We start from the raw sequence: 13,627 nt of genomic DNA on the forward strand, positions 1-13,627 counted from the left end.
GTCTTTAAATATCTTATAACGTAAATAAATAAACTTTTATTTGGTACGCACGTATGGGTTTGGTCTGAAAAGGTCAGGACATTAGTCCATGCAGTTTATAGTTACCATCTCCAAACAGCAAGTTAATGGTTATAGACTTTAGACGTACTGCATTTAAATTAAGATATTACTTTACTGTTGTCGATAACTTCATGCAGCCATTCTGTCGTAACGGATCTCTCTTTTTGACAGGTGATGGATAGAATGAATCTCTGGCATGTAATCATTCGTTCTGCTTATCCTATGTGTGTTTGCGAACCAGACCAATGGGGGGGGGGGGGGGGGGGGGGGTCTAGTGCACATCACTCCTGCTCCGTTTCATATCAGGCTGTGGGAGTTTGTCTACGTAATAAATCAAATACACTATTCTCAATCCTCCTGACAAAATTTCCATTAACCCAAAATAAAAATAAAAATCTCAAGACTTTCTGAATGTGTTTGAATGTTTTTATTTTTTCTTCACAGTGGAGCTGCCCCATCAGAATGATGCACAGCCTCCGGCCCCCAGTTCCTCCTCCAGCCACGCCCCTCCCACGTCCAACTCCTCCCGGTACCGAGAGCGTCGGTCCCGCAAGTCACATCGCAGTGGAGGAACCAGGGACGACCGCTACAGATCAGGTTAACGTGATAAAACATACTCAGCGTGTGTGTGTGTGTGTGTGTGTGTGTGAAGGGAGCCCCTCATTGTGCGCCCCCCACCACACACACACACACACACACTGTGAAAGCAGAGTGATGTCATTGCCCGGCTATGGAGTTGATCTGGAAGGAATAACGCAACACGTTTTAGGACGAAGGATCCGAGCAGCGTGTCGAGGTAGAAGAGGGACGGATTAGAACTCGGCCGAGGTTCTGCCAGCTAAATATTCCCCGTCCCAACCAGCCCGGACTCATTTCTTATTTATCCCTTCCATCTTGACCTTTCAGGAAGCCGTGCCTCTCAGACGAAACGCTCTCACACTCCGGCATGCTGCGTACCAAGCCGACTAATCTCCAAATACAATCGATAGTTTACTCAGTGATGAGATGTAAAATGAGATTTTTGGTCCGATCATGTCAGAAGCGCTGAATTCATAGAGAACCGTCTCCTGAACCACGACCGCCCGTCATTCTCCATCGAAGGCGACCGAGAGCCTCGCGGCATTTCCTACCGGATCGAGTACAACTGCCATGCGTGTGAATATTTGTACATGTTTATTTTACGTACAGTTTAAATTGCACACAGAGGTGAGTTGCTGCTCGTATGACCAAACAAACGGCTGAGAGGAGAGCGCCCCCCCCCCCCCGAGAGGACGCCCTCGTCCTCTCAGACACGCGTGTGGGCTCGGCTTCTGACGCACCTCTGATTCAGCCCCGAGCTAATTGCTCATCAGAGTGCAGCTTATGTAATCAAGCTTCCCGCGGCGGATCATTTGTTTCCCCTGAGTTAGGAGGTCTGATTCTCCAGTGGGTTGGGCCTTTGAGATGACAACGTTCGAGCGTTCAATCGCCCGGCGACTCCCTAACTGTTCTCGGTTTACGCAGATATCCATACTGAGGCCGTACAAGCCGCCCTGGCGAAGCATAAAGAGGAGAAGATGGCGCTGCCTATGCCCACCAAGCGACGCTCCACTTATGTGCAGTCTCCCATCGAAGCCCGCACGCCACCAGGTAGGCCCAGCAGGTCGACTGGGGGGGTCCGCTAACGGACAGTAAGTCTCACTTTGGTCTGTCTCGCTCAGACTCCTCCTCGGGCTCTGACGATGAGACGCCCGTAACCAGGCAACCGTCTGTGGTCGCCCCTCCACCGCCTGCCAATCCAAACCTCCAGAGCCCAGACGCTTGGATCAACCGTACGGTCCAAGGTTCCTCAACGTCTTCCTCAGCCTCCTCCACCCTGTCCCACGGAGAGGCCAAGCCTCAGGCTCAGTACAAACCGCAGTACCAGCCGCAGTACCAGCCGCAGTACCAGCCGCAGTACCAGCCTCAGTACCAGCCGCAGTACCAGCCTCACGCGGCAGCGGGCGCCAACATGCCCGCTCAGAGCCGCACCGGTGAGACGCTGCGCTGATTTATGACGTGTAAAATATCCTGTGTTATTCGTCTGATGTTTCCATTTGTTAGATACGGTGCCTAAAACATTTGGGGGGGTTAAATTTAACCTGTAGATATTTGAGTTGTGGACAGTATTGTACAGATGTATTACTAAACCTCACTGTACTCTATCCTCATTATATCCCCATCATAATATGGTAATGCATTTACTGCCCTTCCTTTCTGGTCCTGCAGCCCCCTCACAGAACAGCACCCCTCCTCCAGATGTGACAGCTGTGGCTCCCCCCTCCAGAGGACCACGGGTGGACCTGCCATCCAAAGCTGTGGTGAAAGGAATGAGTCGTGGGCAGAGCCGCTCCAGCATGATGGAGACCGCAGACGGTCAGAACGCTTCTTTAAAACGCGTTTATCATTTTAAGGGAGTCTCTGATTGGTTCCATCATAATTCAAATTCTTCTCTAAATAATGTGAAATAAAATGAATCTGAATTTTCTTTCTTGATCTTTCTCCACCCCGACGCATTTTTATTTGTCTGGCTTATAGGAAGAGGTAATATTCCGAGTAAGGAAACTCCTTTATTGTCTGAGGCCTTCTGTTTTTACCTGAACTCTCCTTCCTGTTTGTATGAAATGTTTCTAGAGATAAATGCATCCCACACACAAACGGAATCCTCACGTGTGCCCCCCCCCCCCCCCCCCCCCAACCCCAACAAGCAGCCTTGACCTTTGATCTCATTTTGTTTTCCTCGTGCCGTTGCCACCTACGTGTGCTGCTTCTCAGTTCTATAAGATAATTCCCGCCCCTCGCCCGCCCCTCGCCCGCCCCTTGCCCGCCCCTCGCCCGCCCCTCGCCCGCCCCTCGCCAACGTCTCGCTGTCTGCAGGAGTTCCGGTGAGCAGCAGGGTGTCCACAAAGATCCAGCAGCTGCTCAACACCCTGAAGAGGCCGAAGAGACCCCCCCTCAGTGAGTTCTTCACCGACGACTCGGAGGAGATAGTAGAAGGTATGTCGCTTCATGCAACATTTGGGTTTACCCTAAATGGAGCTAAAACAACATCAAAAATCACAAAGATGAAAAGTTCTACGTGTTTTCAGTCGTTTTCTGTGATTGTCGTACATTTTGTCATCATTTATTAGTTACTAATAATAATAATTATTATTAATAATACATTATCGTTAGCATAATCTCGACTCTCTGCTATAACATAAAGGCTTTTTATTGAGTTAAGTTAAGCTGATAATCTTTCGGCATGTTTCACAACGCAAATCTTATTCTTAGCCAATAATCGATCAGTAAATCTGTACTGATAGAGAAAGTATAGTTCTTCTACCTCACTCAGAGCCATCGATCGTTTTACGCCTCACACACGTTTCTAAACGTCTTTCTAAATACTCGGCTCAAACCGAACGTGGATTTCGGTCGGCGATGATTTGTGACGTTGTGATTTTCTCTTGCAGTGCCCCGGCTGGACCCCAACACGCCGAAGCCAGAAGGTCGGCAGATCATTCCCGTTAAAGGGGAGCCCTTGGGCGTGGTCAGTAACTGGCCCCCGGCCCTGCAGGCAGCATTGGCTCGTTGGGGGGCCACTCAGGGGAAGAGCCCCGCCCTGACTGCGCTTGACATCACGGGCAAACCGCTGTACACGCTGACTTACGGTGAGGCGCCAGCCTGTTAGCGTGCAGAGAGACAGAGATTCATGTTCGTAGGCGGGCGCACGTGTGTGTGTGTGTGTGTGTGTGCGCGGGCACTTTGTGATGTGGACATTTAACTCCTTCCTCGCTGCTCCACCTGCTGTTTGTCAGGGAAACTGTGGAGTCGCAGTGTGAAGCTGGCGTACACGCTCTTGAACAAGCTTGGCGCCAAGAATGAACAAATCCTTAAACCTGGAGATCGGGTAAGCCTGTTACGTTAGCATGCTGACGACATGCATCGTACAGCCATAAACGCATCATCATATCAACAACTATAATGTGCTCCTAAATATTGACCCTAATGTCCCTGTAGGTGGCGCTGGTGTACCCCAACAGTGACCCGGGGATGTTCTGGGTGGCCTTCCATGGCTGCCTCCTGGCTGAAGTGATCCCCGTACCTATTGAAGTGCCACTGTCGCGTAAGGTCGGGAAACCCTCCGAGGATTTGTCGTTGTTGTTGTTGTTGTTGTTGTTGTTGTCGTTGTTGTTGTTGTTGTCGTTGTTGTTGTTGTTGTTCAGCCATCCTGCATTTATTTGTGTGTTTCAGGATGCAGGGATCAGTCAGGTGGGGTTTCTGCTGGGGAGCTGTGGCGTCGGCCTCGCTCTGACCAGTGAGATCTGTCTAAAGGGTTTACCCAAGACGCCCACGGGAGAGATTATGAATTTTAAAGGTCATTATTTAAAGGGTCTTGAATTACCCTGTTTATGAAGTATTACTAGATGGGTTTATGAAGTATTACTAGATGGGATTATGAAGTATTACTAGATGGGTTTATGAAGTATTACTAGATGGGTTTATGAAGTATTACTAGATGGGTTTATGAAGTATTACTAGCGATGGTTTCATCTCACCTCCGCTTCAGACTGACTTCTGACTCTTTACTTTAACTGGTGCGTCTCTCTGGTAGGCTGGCCTCGACTAAAGTGGGTTGTGACCGACTCAAAATACCTGACCAAGCCGTCCAAGGACTGGCAGCCGCACGTCCCCACGGCCAACACCGCGCCCGCATATATCGAGGTAAAGGAGCCCCGGAGGTTCCGTCTGGAAACGGCGTTCCGTTTGGGAGGAAAGCTGATCGCCGTCTCACGAGGTGACGAGCGTTCTTGTGCTTTCCCCCCTTGTTCAGTACAAGGCGAGCAAAGAGGGCACCGTGGTGGGCGTGGCTGTGTCTAAGGTCGCCATGTTGACGCACTGCCAAGCACTGACCCAAGCCTGCAACTACTGCGAAGGTGAGGGAAGACCCGCGTCTTCATCGCCTCGAGCTTTCGCCATCGATAGCCTTGTTATGAGTCTGAAGTGACGACTTTGTTGACTTTTAGGGGAAACCTTAGTGAATGTCCTGGACTTTAAGAAGGATATGGGGCTTTGGCACGGAGTCCTCACGGTAAGCCTCAGCGCAGGTGAGCTCGGACGTGTCTGTGTTTCAGCGCGAGAAGGATCGAGAGAAAGTGTGACGCGCTGCACGTGAGAAACGAGGAGACAATCGGAGCTTCAGGGTCCGGCTGGGATAAAAGGATTACTATAATCAATGCGCTGCTTCATCGGGTCTCGTTTGTGTCCAGGCTGTGATGAACAGGATTCACACGATCAGCGTCCCTTATGCCGTGATGAAGGCGTGTCCTCTCTCCTGGGTCCAGAGGGTCCACATACACAAAGGTAAATCACGCCGCTTGAGAGATGCAATATTAGGAAAAAACCAAACGCTCTGTCCCGTGCAGCTCGTCTGGCTTTGGTGAAGTGCCGGGATCTCCATTGGGCCATGATGGCTCATCGGGAACAGAGGGACACCAGCCTGGCTTCGTTACGGATGCTGATCGTGGCTGACGGCGCGAACCCCTGTGAGGCCTCCATCTTTTTGAAACTTTCTTTTGTTAAATGACACAAATTAGACATAACGTGTTGAACCATTTGCCGTGCAGGGTCGGTGTCTTCCTGCGATGCCTTCCTCAATGTGTTTCAGTCCCACGGGCTGAAGCCTGAGGTGATCTGTCCTTGTGCCACCTCCCCTGAGGCCATGACAGTAGCTATACGCAGGTGTGTCCTGGAAACGGCGTCCTTTTTAAGTATTCTATTAGATGATTTAAAAAAAAAAAAAAAAAGTCAAGCATATAAGGCAACAACTCCCCCAAAGTAGGGTGGACGAAGACATAATGCGTCTCGTGTTGGACGGATGAGCAGATGGACGACAGTTGGAACAGATGGGATGGTTGGAAATGTTTAATCAAACTCTCTGCTGTGCAGACCGGGGGTCCCCGGCACACCCCTCCCCGCCCGGGCTATTCTTTCCATGGGCGGCCTGAGCCACGGTGTCATCAGGGTCAACACTGAGGACAAGAACTCTGCCCTGACTGTGCAAGATGTGGGACACGTCATGCCTGGAGGTGCGGGCGGAAGGAAAACTACATGAAGAAGCACTGAAACGTTGTAGAAGGGGGGGGGGGGGGGCTTTCATAATCTACAATATATTCTAGAACTATAATGATAATTCTCAAGCAGGAATGTTATGGAAATGTTATTTGAAAGGAGACAGAAAAACCCAAAACCGAAAGCAACTCTAATACAATTCTCTCAAATGCACGGATTATATTATAACTAAAAAATGGAACATTAAATTATTCTTATATTAATAATGTGTATGATTGTCGCAACGCCAGAAGGATTGTTGTAAAACCTGATTAAAATATATATAGCGTACGGAAGACGCGGTCTATTTGTCCTAAATATTTTTTACTTCAACTAAAGAATCCATTTGTAATAATATGATAATAATAATAAAGCATTGGTTTTATATACCGTTACCTTTGTGTGTCTCCAGCGCTGATGTGCATCGTCCGGCCCGACGGGCCTCCCCAGCTGTGTAAGACCGATGAGATTGGAGAGATAATAGTGAACTCCCGAGCTGGAGGCAACATGTACTACGGCCTGCCTGGGCTCACCAAAAACACTTTTGAGGTAGGTAAGCAGCGTCAAGCCGACGCCCCCCCCCCCCCTCTTTGTGCTTTATCATGTGTTTGTGGTGTTCAGGTGATACCGGTTAATTCTAATGGCGTCCCCATTGGTGAGATTCCCTTCGTGCGGTCAGGACTCTTGGGATTTGTTGGCCCAGTAAGTCGGACTGTTTCATCGCTGTTCCACACCTGAGCTCACCTGGAAACCATCCTCCCGCCTGAACAGGCTTAATGACCTCTGTGCCCCCCCCCCCCCCCCTGCGTAGGGCAGTCTGATCTTTGTGGTGGGGAAGATCGAGGGTCTGCTGATGGTGAGTGGGCGGAGACACAATGCTGATGACCTGGTGGCCACCGCTCTCGCCGTGGAGCCAGTGAAGACCGTGTACCGTGGAAGGTGAGACGACCACCATTTATAGAAAGATTTGTGTCTATGGCTGACAACGAATGTGTCACGACTGACACCTGGTGGTACAACGTAAGCACTGCAGGCTGAAAAACTTTGATGAGGGTGCATTGAATGAATTGTGATAAAACATTTGACCTCCGGTAACCTCTGAATAATCCTTTGATACATCTGCCCGCGTGTCTGTTTGGATGTTTCAGGATTGCTGTGTTTTCAGTCACGGTTTTCTATGACGAGAGGGTTGTGATTGTGGCAGAGCAAAGGCCAGACGCCAGTGAGGAGGACAGCTTCCAGTGGATGAGCCGGGTCCTTCAGGTAAACACGAAGCGTGTACCAAAAAGTTCACGCATTATATGTGAACTGAATTCCTCTCTGCGTCTCAACGCTTGGTTTCCTCTGCAGGCCATTGACAGCATCCATCAGGTGGGCCTCTACTGTCTGGCTCTGGTTCCAGCCAACACCTTACCGAAAACACCCCTGGGTGGAATCCACATCTCTGACGCAAAGCAGTTCTTCTTAGACGGCAACCTGCACCCCTGCAACATCCTGATGTGTCCCCATACGTGTGTCACAAACTTGCCCAAGCCCCGCCAGAAGCAGCCCGGTAATGAAAGTGCTGTCTGGTATTCCTACCGTCCAGTCAGGTCGACACTCGTAGCCTTTAGCTTCCTAACGGATGCTGTGTTTCAACTAAGCGTGCTTTTCTTCCGCTCCTCCCTTGCTCACATTCTCTTCTGTGTGCAGTGGGTGTAGGTCCAGCGTCTGTGATGGTGGGTAACCTGGTGGCAGGGAAAAGGATTGCCCAGGCTGCAGGCAGAGACCTTGGCATGATAGACGACCAGGATCTTGTCAGGAAGGTATTATAACCACTGTTATAACTCACCTGACATGCACCTCCATTGGAAACAGCAGGAGCCCGATGCTCGCAGCGTCCGGTCGGATAAATGAACGATTACTGAATAAAAACGACATCGAAATGTAATTCTCTATATCATGAAAAAGGAATCTAATGTGGAATACTTTAAAATGTAATATTCAAGTGTTGTACCTCGTCCTAATACAACTGGATACGGACACAAACGTTTGAGCTCCACAAATATAATTCACTTTGAAGCTGTTTATCTGTAAGAACAGTGAGTTTCTCACAGTCAGAACTTACAGTTGGTCGAATTAAATTACACTGACAAGAACAGAACTGTCAAAAAAGGAACATTCTGGGTGTGTGGCGTGGATTTTTGCGGCCTCTACGTGCTTTTTAATGTCAGGACACGTGGATAACGCAGCAGGAGCTTCTGCTCAAGAGTGTTTAAATAAAATCCATCGTCATGGTTAAATAAAAGTTAACAAAAACGGGAACTTTGCTACAGAACAGCAGAACATTGCACATATTCATATTTCCCCAAATGTATTCTGATCAGCTGAGGGTAACTTTTTGCCATCATATCAATAAATCCTGATTAGAAGAGTAACCTTTGTGAACGGTGGCCGCGCCGCCGTGCTACTGACGTGAAAACATTTCTCTTTCTGCCCTCGCCTCCCTGTGGATGTAGCTCTGTATGTGGCCCACTGTGATGGTAAGAATCGTGGCCCACTCGGCCCATCTTCTCCGCTCATCTGTCTACTCGGGGCGTCTGAAAAATGTGTTGCATTGTGGTTTTTATTGTGTGTGTTTATGCCAAAATGTCAAAGTTACACCAGAAAAATTATTTGAGGGAGTCGACAACATTTTATGTTGTTTGACTTTTGTGAAAGTCAAACTGTAAAACTCGCCTCGTGTCCGCCCTACGTGCGTGTGTGTGCGTGTGTGTGTGTGTGTGTGTAGAAATGACCGGCGCACGTCTCATCGGCTTGTCTTCTCTATTGCAGCATCAGTATTTGACGGAAGCTTTACACTGGAGGGCGCAGACGGACCCAGACCACGTCCTCTTCGTTCTCCTTAATGCCAAGGTACCAGACTGCTCTCGCTGAGGAATCCTGACTGAGGGGCAGATCATCACCGTGCACTGTTTCCTGTGCACCAGGGCGTGGCCGTAAGCACAGCGACCTGCGTGCAGCTTCACAAGCGGGCCGAGAAGATAGCTGCAGCGCTGACGGAAAAGGGCAGCATCAACACCGGGGAGAACGTCGTGCTGCTCTATTCTCCTGGTGGGTCGGGCCTCCGGTGTCTCCTGTCTGCATCTACGTATTAAAGCCACCCCCCCCCCCCCCCCCCCCCAACGATGATCATTATGCGGGTCGTTCTTCTCTCTTCATTTAAGTTGCTCTTGTCCCCCAAACGTCTCGCAGGCATTGATTTGATCGCCGCCTTTTATGGCTGTCTCTATGCCGGTTGCGTCCCGGTAAATGTCAGGCCTCCGCACCCCCAGAACCTTGCAGCCACACTGCCCACCGTCCGCATGATTATTGATGTAAGTATGTGTGCTCCATCGTTATTGCTCGCCTCGAGCGTTTAGACGCGTTTATATTCATCTAATCCTAATTTAGTTCTAGCCTGTATCGACATGTCGACTTTGAGCCGCCTTTAATGACCACGAACACAAATCACTATCGGTACCTGCTTCAAAAGCCCAACGTCCGTTGAGCTATATGACTATAGATCGTGTGTGTGTGTGTGTGCTCGTGTGTGTGCGCTCCGGTTCCAGGTCAGTAAAGCGGCCTGCATTCTAACCACTCAGCAGCTCATGAGGACGCTGCGCTCCAAAGAGGCTGCCGCCTCCGTCAACACGAAAACATGGCCAACAATTATTGACACAGGCGAGATAAAGAAAGACGTTCAGACTCTTTGTCACTCATAGCCATCATCATTCAGTATAATTCGATATTTACCCCCCCCCCCCCTCTGTAAATCGTTGCAGATGACCTTCCTCGCCGTCGCCCCCCACAGATCTACAAACCGCCCACAGCAGAGATGATAGCTTATCTGGACTTCAGTGTTTCCACCACAGGCATGCTGACGGGGATTAAGGTGAGATATGGATCCGTTATTAAATGAAGCGGCGTTTTCTTATTGATCACATTCTCAGCTTCAACTTGAAGCCGCCTGCCGTGGCAAAACGCCAAATACCCCCCAGTGAACGTCCTGAAGTTTGCCTGCTGGTAATCTAATCCAGACATTTCCCACGTGAACGTAAAGCAGCTCTAAAGGAGGGTGGACATTTGATAGCCTTCCTTTGAGTTCACAATGGCTCCCCTTTGCTGCAGATCTCTCACGCAGCAGTCAGCGCGCTCTGCCGCTCCGTAAAGCTGCAGTGTGAACTGTACTCGTCACGTCAAATCGCCATCTGCCTGGATCCGTACTGCGGCCTGGGCTTTGTGTTGTGGTGCCTCGCAAGGTACGGTAAAACATCAGCGACAACGCAAACGAGCACCACAGCCCTTCATCCTCGGACTGAGCTTCACGTCCCTCTTCCCAGCGTTTACTCGGGTCACCAGTCCATCCTGATCCCCCCGTTTGAGCTGGAGAGCTGCTTGTCCCTGTGGCTGAGCACGCTCAGTCAGTACCGCGTCAGAGACACCTTCTGCTCCTACTCCGTGATGGAGCTCTGCACGAAAGGCCTGGGGACGCAGACCGACTTGCTCAAGGTGAGGGGCGCCTGCACAGAACGAGAACCGGGAGAACCAGGCGCTGCAGTACAAATCAATATACTGAAGGTTTTGAAGCGCGTCCCCTGAGAACACGCCCATGTTTTACTCTTACTCACGCAACAGGCCCGAGGAGTCAACCTATCGTGCGTGCGGAGCTGCGTGGTGATAGCGGAGGAACGCCCTCGCCTCTCCCTCTCGCACTCCTTCTCCAAGCTTTTTAAGGACGTCGGACTGTCGTCCCGAGCCGTCAGCACTGCTTTCGGCTCCAGGGTCAACCTGGCCATCTGTCTGCAGGTACACACCCCGACCCTACCAGGCTTCACGTGGTCGCACACCTGCATCGCTTTGTGCACGTTCTTCTTGTTGCAGGGAACCACTGGCCCTGATCCCTGCACGGTTTATGTGGACATGAAGTCTCTCCGCCACGACAGGTAGCAAAACGCCGATCAGTTCAACTGCGGACTGTTTATAATTATTTTAAAAAGTGTCTTAAATGGAGGTTTTATTTTTTTTAAATAAAGGTGGTTTATGTCAGGCCTGTTGTTTAAACTGTTTAGTCTCCTTTTAATAGGATTTTGTTTCGATGTAGATCTGCAAAAGCTTCACTCAAGTCTATAAATGAACCCTGAGCTACAAACATCAGATAGTAGAGAGCGGATGGATGTTGTTTAGGCTGATGTCTCTAAAACGGTGATTGATTATAGACGCATGCTTCTGTGTGGCTTCTAAGAGTAAGGCTGGTGGAGAGAGGAGCGCCGCAGAGTCTTCCTCTGATGGAGTCTGGCAAGGTAAGGTGCTGCCGGTATTATTCCGTCAAACAGCCATGAAGACAAAGCGGTGCCACTTTGCCTGCTCGTCGCTTCATCTGCAGATATTACCGGGCGTCCGGGTGATCATCGTAAATCCAGAGACCAGAGGTCCGCTGGGCGATTCTCATCTCGGAGAGGTGCGAGGAAGCCGTAAACAGATTCATCATCATGATCATGGAGGTAAAGCGTGTGTCTGCCCCCCCCCCTTAGATCTGGGTGAACAGTCCTCACAGTGCCAGCGGCTACTATACCATCTACGGAGAGGAGAGTCTCCAGGCTAACCACTTCAACACCAAGCTCAGCTTTGGCGACCCGCTGACCTTATGGGCCAGGACGGGATACTTGGGCTTCGTGAAGAGGACCGAGCTGCTGGACGCCAGCGGGGGTGAGCAGAGCGAGGCGTCCGGATGAATGGAGTTCGGCTTATGATGGTGAAAGCGCGGAGCTGAAGTCAGCGCAGTAATTAACGCTGCACTTTGTGTGTCCTGCGTTTTGGTGCTCAGATCGACACGATGCTCTCTTTGTGGTGGGCTCGCTGGACGAGACCTTGGAGCTGAGAGGGCTGCGCTACCACCCAGCCGACATCGAAACCTCCGTGTCCCGTGCTCACCGTAGTATTGCCGAGAGGTGAGAAGGACCTGGCTATAATAATATCAGTTTCACTGTTTGCAGCTGAGAGAGCAGACTTTAAGTCACTGTTCCCATCCCTCACAGTGCTGTGTTTACATGGACCAATCTGCTGGTGGTGGTATCAGAGCTGTGTGGTTCAGAGCAAGACGCGCTGGACCTGGTGCCTCTGATAACCAACGTGGTCCTGGAGGAGCACCACCTCATTGTGGGGGTGGTGGTTATCGTGGACCCTGGAATTATACCCATTAACTCCAGGGGAGAAAAGCAACGCATGCACCTTCGCGACTCTTTCCTCGCCGATCAGCTGGACCCCATTTATGTCGCCTATAACATGTGAGGGGTCGTGGCAGTCTGGGCCTTTTCAGCCTGCAGTTGAACGCAAAAAGGTGGAAAGGAAAGGAATCGATTTCCCCCCCCCCCCCCCAGCTGTGTGTCACCAGCATATCTTGTCCACCTCATGTCTTCGATTGGGCCTGTTATGTCTGGAGCTGCTCACTGTGTTTTGAAGAAACGTGCATTGCATGTGGCAAAGAGGGCACTTTTTTTATGGAGATGATAAAAAGACACATATAAAGCCGCTTTTAAATTAGTTATACATAAATATATGTAAATCCATCGTATTCTGTACCTACCCAACACTAACCTCATAAAGAAATGTGTCTTGTTTGTCCAGACAGAATCCAAAACGCTACTCATATCCTCGTCAATCAATAACTTGAAATAGATTTACATGCAGCTTTCAGCTCATTTATAACTAACAAAGATGCAATACATGGGCAGAAGAAAGCAAACCAAGCGTAGCCAGTCTCTGTATGTGTACTTTATTTAAAAAGCTTATTTTGATCTTTCATGATGAAGCCAAATAGACATTTTAAACTTTCCTGCCCAAATATATGTCCTGCCTTATTAATATTCAGCTAAACATTCCCGTCTCAATATGAATGAATTTGTTCTTAATATTCTCGTTTGGTTTCGAGTCATAGTGCAAACCAATATCCAAAGGATTCAAAGTACCGGTAAAAGAGGAAACGGGCCATATTCTGAATTACCCATAGAGGTTGTATTTTAGATACTGTATGTTAATGTGTAAATACTTTTACTCATATAAATATATAGACACCTGATATCTCTCAGTGGATCCTTGAATGGTTTGATCAGTCTTGCAGGTAACAGTAGCATAAATGAAATTGTAAATAAGAGTAACATTTTTGACAGTACTTTCAGTTTAGGAGAATGGAAGGTGGTGAATAACTTTAAAAACCTTGCGAGTCAGGATAGCTGTAAGATTGCACTTTCACAAAAAAAAAAGTCTATTTTATTATAACGATGAGGCTTTATAAATAATGGTTCAGGAAAAACCTATTTTGAGGATTCTTGCTTGAGGAACTTGCAGAGTTTACGAGGAGGGCTATTACTGTTAATACCAGGAACGCTTCCTTTCAGCCCATTGGAATTAAAATTAATTCAAGGAGAAGGATGAAATCAAA

General features: G+C 49.2%; 1 protein-coding gene across 1 annotated transcript; it reads left to right on the forward strand.

Moving 5' to 3' along the window:
- Positions 1-504: 504 nt before the first annotated feature.
- Positions 505-12,477, forward strand: LOC137915961 (disco-interacting protein 2 homolog B-A-like; the record flags this gene model as incomplete). Its single annotated transcript, XM_068759082.1, has 38 exons — positions 505-657; positions 1,564-1,689; positions 1,761-2,072; positions 2,308-2,454; positions 2,617-2,634; positions 2,956-3,075; positions 3,531-3,728; positions 3,876-3,967; positions 4,078-4,188; positions 4,312-4,435; positions 4,673-4,782; positions 4,892-4,994; positions 5,085-5,149; positions 5,328-5,421; positions 5,484-5,603; positions 5,685-5,799; positions 6,007-6,146; positions 6,581-6,717; positions 6,790-6,870; positions 6,980-7,107; positions 7,317-7,431; positions 7,519-7,720; positions 7,861-7,973; positions 8,667-8,690; positions 8,983-9,063; positions 9,138-9,261; positions 9,403-9,524; positions 9,759-9,870; positions 9,972-10,081; positions 10,318-10,448; positions 10,530-10,698; positions 10,825-10,995; positions 11,071-11,132; positions 11,432-11,489; positions 11,573-11,647; positions 11,721-11,895; positions 12,014-12,137; positions 12,225-12,477. Coding segments are annotated over 38 exons (4,715 nt in total), but the record flags the coding sequence as incomplete, so codon positions are not given.
- Positions 12,478-13,627: the final 1,150 nt, after the last annotated feature.

The sequence above is a fragment of the Brachionichthys hirsutus genome, unplaced genomic scaffold, assembly GCF_040956055.1.
Source record: "Brachionichthys hirsutus isolate HB-005 unplaced genomic scaffold, CSIRO-AGI_Bhir_v1 contig_1438, whole genome shotgun sequence".
Classification (NCBI taxonomy): Eukaryota; Metazoa; Chordata; class Actinopteri; order Lophiiformes; family Brachionichthyidae; genus Brachionichthys; species Brachionichthys hirsutus.